The sequence below is a fragment of the Musca vetustissima genome, unplaced genomic scaffold (genome assembly GCF_032173495.1).
Source record: "Musca vetustissima isolate MV318-11 ecotype Yass unplaced genomic scaffold, APGP_CSIRO_Mvet_v1 utg311, whole genome shotgun sequence".
NCBI classification, from domain to species: domain Eukaryota; kingdom Metazoa; phylum Arthropoda; class Insecta; order Diptera; family Muscidae; genus Musca; species Musca vetustissima.
Window position 1 is genome coordinate 187,061 of NW_026880468.1, and position 7,791 is coordinate 194,851.

General features: G+C 34.2%; 1 protein-coding gene across 1 annotated transcript; it reads right to left on the bottom strand.

Moving 5' to 3' along the window:
* Positions 1-610: 610 nt before the first annotated feature.
* LOC133326138 (condensin complex subunit 3) lies at positions 611-6,576 on the bottom strand. Its single transcript, XM_061534818.1, has 11 exons — positions 6,382-6,576; positions 6,138-6,314; positions 5,460-6,076; positions 4,964-5,402; positions 4,482-4,907; positions 3,936-4,428; positions 3,495-3,880; positions 2,551-3,438; positions 2,353-2,487; positions 1,805-1,931; positions 611-1,137 (listed from the first exon to the last, which is right to left on the bottom strand). Exons 1-11 carry the CDS (start codon positions 6,574-6,576, stop codon positions 611-613), a joined length of 4,410 nt encoding a protein of 1,469 aa, XP_061390802.1.
* Positions 6,577-7,791: the final 1,215 nt, after the last annotated feature.

The following is a 7,791-nucleotide window of genomic DNA, read 5'->3' on the forward strand; positions in this document are numbered from 1 at the left end:
TTGATACGGTTAACCTTACCTTGTTCGACGTATTTCGGTAACATTCATATAAATACATGTGTTCTACTTTTGTGAAAAACGTCGAACGAGCTAGTTGAATTTTAGGTAAGGCTGTAATGCGATAAAAAAAATCATTTTCATTTCAATTAAATTTGACATTGTATTCAAAACAATACACATACACAAAATATGTATTTTGATAGAACAGGCCACCTTTAGAAAAAATTGTAATCAGTTGTTAGCTATGCCTTACCTTGTAATTATTATATATAATTATACCTTGAAATTCACTAGAATATGAATGTTACGAATATGAATGTTATCAATGTTACGCCGTCTATATCAACAATCGGCATCTAAAAAATCTAGAATAATTACGTTTTTGATGTAAATAATGTAATCTGGCATAATGAATCCACGTTTTTTAAGTTTTCGCTAAATTGTATTTATTTGTTATCTTGAAAATTTTAAAATACATGCAGGAATAGTATTTTAATTTATTGATGCATTTATAGTTGAGTCCATTTTAATCTCAATAAATTCAAAAACTTGACATAATAAACATACACTGATCATAAACTAAATAAAATTCAACAATACAATTTGCTCGTTAGGCTACTGTTGATGTGGACATTTTAGAAGAAAGTTTCCTCGGCAAACGGCTTGGAGCCAATGATAAGTTCAATCGCTTCGAACGCGAGCTTTGGCCTTTTACTGGGGACGAGCTGGATGCAGAACTGTTCTTATCCGGATGTTGTCTGACAGGAATGCGACTTTTACGTGCTTGTGTTTTATGTACGGGACTTAACAAACCAAGATTTTCCTGCGAATATCGCTTTCTCGTTATAATCATTTTCGAAATAAGCTGTTTTTTAGCAGAATTTCTCGTAGTAACAACGGGACCTTCCTTCTGTTTTTCTGCTGTTTTTACAACTGTTTTGTTTTCTCTTTTGTTACGAGGTGTTTTATTTTCAACGTTTGATATCATCTGAGCGTCATCGCTATTTTTATTCTCTTTATCAGATGCAGGACTTACGCCAGCGTTAGAGTCAGTATCCCTTCCATTTGCCACATTATCATTATTCTTTGGGGTTCTTGGTGCACTTGACTTTAAAACGTCAGCTATATTCTGGGTGTCTTTATAAAATTAAGAAAAATTTTGTTTTAACATAAATTTACATGGATCATTATTTTAAGAAAAAATCTAACCAACTTTTAATAGAAATGTTTATGCATATTTGGAGATAACAAATTCCCTATACAAATACGTATTTTGGTTAAAGACGTTAAATTTAAACAGTCAGTTCTAAATGCCATTAAATACAGAATTAGTTCAGATCAGGAGTATTGTTTCTTATATTTTTGTGTTTATGCATATTTGGAGATAACAAAGCCCCTATACAAATACGCATGGTTAACTCGCTTGGTGTCATCGTCTTTGATTAAAACAGTCAGTTCTAAATGCCATTAAATGCAGAATTAGTTCAGATATTTCAGGAATATGAAGACAGTAGACTTCGGTTTAGGTATAGAACTTAAACAGCTTAACGAATTATATTTTTAGGCAATTAGTAAATGTTGCTTGCCCATCCAGTCGGTCAGTAAGGGTGTGAAAAATTTTTCAATTTCTGGCTTTTAAAACATATACATTCTATGTAGTTTCAATTTCTGTTATGCAACCAAACACATAAACTTGGCTTCATTATATATAGTGTTTTTGACATGTATTTATATGATAACACTCATAATATGGTAATCACCGAGTTACTTGAGATAATAAGGTGTTAATAATATATTATTTTACCTATTTCAATGCATGGTTGTTTTCGTAAAGGCGATGAGATGGACTTCGAAGAGGCTGATGAAAGAGATGCCGGAGACTTTCGTAAAACCCTTTTGCGTCCATTTCGAACGGGAGTGGAATCCACGACCTAATAAAGCAACAGTAAAAGTAAAATTTATGTTAGAAAAATTATAATAATAATATCCCTAATTAACTCTCTTCTTGTTTGCCTCCCTCCCACTAAAAAAATATATGATGTATACTTTATTCATATAGATATGTTTGAAAAGTATAAGGTCTAGCCCTCTATGAATGAAAAATGATACACAGTTTTAATTTTGTTTTTCATTTTTAACATTAGTATTTTTGTAAAAAAAAACTATTGCCATAATTACAAAGTTAGAGATATGAAAACAGAATTCGGAATTGAGACTGATTTAATAGCTGATAAAAGGAGGCAAACTACGTTTATTGTTGGGAAAAAATTAATTGGGTAATGAAAGCAATGAAATGTTTTGTCTTCTTTATAGGTGAAGTCTTCTACTTCTCGTAGTTGGAGTCGTACTCACTTTGTCATTGCTTTGTGACATATTGCGGTTTGTACGACTACGCATCGAACGTACGGAATCGGTAGCTCGCAAACGCATTGTTTTTTCTAAGGGTGCTGCAGTTGGAGACGCGGGTATGACTTCAGATGTATCCAACTAATGAGCAGAAAAGAAAAATAATTTTAAATAATATTTGAGAACAATTATTAAATAACTTACATCTTCCGATATTGCAGTCTCTGGCCCATTTACTTCGTCATTGCACCTGGTATCATTATTAGCCATTGTATGATCGGGATCATTTGTTATATTGACATGCTTGTCTTTTGTTGAACTCGGTGAAATTGGTGAGCAGTTGTTCACACCATTACTTTGATTGATTTGAGTTTTTGTAGATTGTCCCTCCCCAACAGCAGATGTTCTCTGAATTTCTGCTTGAGGTGATGTAACAATCGATGCAGAATGCTGTTTGGAGGGACTTACTAATATCATTTCTATAATTGTCTCTGGTTCCTTTTCTCTAGTGATATTGTCTTTGTTCTTATAGCGTAAATTTCGACGGACTCGAGGGCTAGCACTACTTGTTTTTCTAGGCGTGGTTTCTACCTTTTTAACAGAGTCTATACGAGCTTCTATTCGAATTTTATTAGGTCTTGTCGTACTATCAGTGAGATTTATTTGGTTGCTATCAACAGAATCATTACGTGATTGTCTAGACCTTCTTCGCAGAAGGTTATGTATGGTTCGATTTTCGCTTCCGAATGTAGTAGTAATGCTAGTCGACGTGGGTGAAACGGGCACTGCTGTTGTTGGAACGAAAGTCGGCTCATTTAAGACATTAACACCACCCATTTGAGATGATGACATGTTATCATTACTTTCATCCTGTTTTGTATTTTCTGTTAAACAGTTTGTAATTGTTTGATCGTCATTTTGCTTTTCTAAACTTTTGTCATTATGACACATATCAACTGTACCATCTTCCTCTTCCTCCTCATCATCGGAAGCTAAATCTCCATCTAAGCGTTTTGGAGGAGGATTAAACACGCCGTCAAGAAGGTCTTTAAAGTCGATAACGTTCTTAACCGTTTTAGGATCAAATTTGTTCTAAAAAATAATTGTGTATAAATTTATGGTTGCAATATATGATAGCAGAATTGTACCTGTATAATTTTATCAGCTAATTCCTTCATTTCCTTTTTAAGTTTTTCATCGTTGGATAGATTAACTTCTAGGCTCAGCAAATCTTTGGCTAATAATTTGCATAGTTCCTTATTGTTGGAATTATTAACCATTTCATTCAGGAATATTAAGGCTAATGCATTGTGTGAGTTTTCCTTGTTCGGTCCTACGGAAAGTGCATCTGGACGAGTGGTGTCTATTATGAAATGGGTAATAGTTTCGGGGCGAATATCATGTAAAGGACTGTCGTATGGAGCCGTAAGAACAGAATTAACTGTAGCCATTAGGCACGGTTGCAGCAATCGTTGTTTCCTACTTTGTATAAGATTCTCAAGGAAAACACTAAGTATTTGATTTATTTCTGGTTCTACAAAATAAAAAAGGATTTTAAGTGTTTGATTTTTCATTTGTTTACTATTTACCTGTTGTTGGATTAAAATAGCGAAGTAACAACTTTTCTATTATGTCACGATTATCAATATGTCCATGCAACACCAATCGACAAAAACCGTCAATAATAGCTCTTACTATGCACATATCATCGCATGTATCCAAAAAATGTGACATCATGTATATCACGCCAACGCCTTGACCCAATGTAGCCGAATGTACGGTATCTTCATCAGCGTCTATAAACTCTAGAGTGTTGTACAACTGCCGCCCAGCTTTCTTTGATTTATTTTGTTCCTCTTGAACCACAAAGTTATCTACTCCATAACGATCTAAGAGTTCAAATATGCATGAAATTGCAGTTTCCCATATTCGAATATTATGATTTTTAAAAAATTGAGCATATAATTCATCGAAAACATCTTTGGCTAGAGGTTCGTACAGCATACTGAAAGCAGCGCCGCATTTTAGAGCCCAGTCACGTATTGCTATTTGATTTGAAGCAATATTTCGAAATATAAAATCCTAAAAAATATTTATGTTATTATGTTTTGAAACCAAGCACTTTATATACATACATTATAGAGACGACACGTAGCGTGGCCCAAAGATTTTACTCGCTTAGAAACCACCATGTAATATGTTACTTGTAGGCCACGTAGAATACATTCATTCTTGACAACTCTCGAAAATTGTGGCTGAACTTCGTTCCCGGATTCGCTATTGCGCTTATCCAATAACGGCCGTAATAAATTTGTGAACTCTTCGGTAACCGTATTCTTAATTTCAATTATCTGCTGTGCTCTCACATAGTCCTTCATTTGAACGTAATTCATTTCCTGTTCTTCTAAGTCTAAAATTTTTACTTTTAACGAAGACAATTTAAGGTTTAAAGCAGCATCGGTCGAGTTGGCCAGCAACTCGCTTATAAGATTTCGGTCATGTACTAAATCCTGTTGTTTAGCATTTAATCCACATATATCGTTAATGATATCTAAAAAGAACTATGAAAGGGATGTCAGAAACAATTAATAGCAAAAAAGAGAAAAAATTATTATACCTGATGTCGAGCATCTTGATTTATCATAAGGTTCTCTGCACATTTTACAATGACCTCGACTACTTTTTCATCTAAGTTGTAGTTTTTCAACAGGTTCTCCAAGAGAGTCTGCAAGTTGCCACGACCAATTTCATCGCCCAAATCAAACATATGTAGAATTTCCATTAGCGAAAGCAAAACGTACTGGAATTCCATTGCTTCAAATTTATCCATTTCACGTTTTCTAGATTTACAATAAAAGTCCACATAGGAACAAAATACACTCAACTCTGGTAGTATCAAGTCCAATTCTTCAGCCAACTCATTTTGGAGGTGCTCCGTCAAACATTGCCAGTAAAAAGCAGTCTCAATATTGAGATTATCATGGGGTACGCACCGATAAAATTCACCCTCTGTTTCCAAAGGAAGACAAACAATAAGCTCGTCTTTACTATGTCTCCTATATTGAAAATATATATTTAGACAATTTTCTTCTACGAAAAATCACCACACTTACTTGAAAATTTCCTTCAATACTTGTTTACCAATTTTTCGGAAACGGTTCAATTCGCTTTCATTTGAATCTAACTTCAGCGCACCAATTAGTCCCACAAGGTCCTTTTGATAAGACTCAATCCATTGCTGAAGCATAATAGTAGTTACTACTTTTCGTACAGATTCATTGCGATCATTTAAGCCTTGTTCAAGTAACATAAGACGTTGTGAGACCTTATATGATCGGACGGGAAAACTGCTCATGTGTAAATACGTATGACGTCTAACTTTATCATCGATGTCCCACAGACGATCCAAAATGTAGGGAATTGTATGATAATTACGACCCATACATGTGATAACAGCTTGCCGTACTCGAGGTGATGGATCAGAGCACAAGTGGTATTGATATGAACGTAGCACTGGATCATCTGGATTGTCAGGAACTTGCAAACGCTGCATAGCAAGTATGGCCTGAACACGTACACTGGGTGCCACATCTACCAATCGACCTACCATATACTCCAATATATTATCACATATAACATCGTCCAGTGTAGCTTCCTGCCCCAATGCATTTAGAATCATATTGACAAACTGACACAATCTGAACCGTACATGCGGATTGTTTGAAATTGTCTAAAAAAATACCATTGCAGACTATGAACATATATCAAATGTTTTGTGTACAACTACTTACAGTGAGCAGCCATCGACATGTGTCGGACATCAGTGGGTGTGTTTCATCACCCTCAAAGGAACCAACAAATTTCGCGCAGAATAATAGCGTCGTATGTGCAAACTCGTTAGTTTCATCAGCCACCATGGCCGATTTGATCATTTTTATGAATGTATAAATAAAGGCATCATGGTCCATCTATTCTCAAATTAAAAATATATGAATATACCGACCGACAGACCCCAGATGTCAGAGGCATGCTTACCTTTTCGTATATTTGTCTTAGTTCTTTTATATATTTCTTGTGATACGTTTCATTTAGTTGAATTTTGGACATAATGGTGTATATGGGTCCATTGCTAATAACTGATGTGTTACTTGGAGATATATTATCTTGTAGCTCTTCCTCGTTTTCCTTCTCCTCCCCAGCGGCCACAGGCACTTTTCGTTTTCTTCCCATTTCCACAATAATATGTTACTCACAATTTGTTTATTAAGAATTCGCAAGCACGGAAAATACAATGGTATTTCGACAATACGACACCAAGCCAATATATGACGCCAAAAGTGACGCTCTTGCTGTTGATGTTACTGTTTGTTTTTTAAATAATAATCCAAAAACTTGGCACCACTTTTAAAAAAACTACAGCCGTCAGAAAATAGGGGCTATTATTTTTTTATGAATGACATCAAGTTTATGCCCTGTTCTGACGGGCATTTGAACAACGTTGTTCGCTCTCACGCAAACGTACATGAATTAACACTTTCATACAACACTATACAATCAACTCCTGGAACACATCGGGGTTGAGCATTTATTTGGTCTTTGTATTTTCCTGCAAATAATACATATAGATTTTAATTTTAATAAGTGATACATATTTCCAATGAACTTACCTGTCATATTTACTATCAGCTTAATATAAGCAATCAATTAATTTTTGTTATTTTTACTGTGATATTTATTTAATTTATTCTTAATAATTCTTTGGCATTATTTTAAAGTATTCATTTGTTTACATTTGTAAGCGTTCTGTTTGTCAATTTACTCAATCTGCCTGCTGGGAAAGTTTGATAAAGCAAATCTTTCTTCGTGGAATAACTCGCAATTCCCAGCATTTTCATATGTGTTACTCATATAAGTGGCAATGGCTCAATAAGACGAATGATGTGGAAGCAATAGAAATATAAATTTGATAGATTATCATTCATGTTTTTCAATTTTATTTTAAAAATTCGAAAATATTACATTTTTCAAATAATTAAATCTTTTTCATAATTTGTATGTTTGTTTACATTTTTCGGTCAAATGACGTTGACACTAGTATTACTTACAAAAACAAATTTCCATGTGGTTGTTGTATCGTTTGTTGTACAACAACACTTGCTGTTACCTTCTATTATTATACCATGAATGTGTTAGAATAAGACGTATATAGTTCTAACTCATGATGCAATAATAAGGTAATGTACCACAAGAAAAACCTTTGTTTTATGTCTCGATTATCTGTCAAAGTTTTCCATATAATATTTCAAATGGTTGGCAACACTGCACATCTAATTCAAGTAGAAATTACCCACTTTGACAGTTAATCAAGACATCAGCTGCGCTAAATGGACTACCAATTCATTGTGCCTTGGTTCTAACTAAGCGAATCATTACCTGTACATGAAA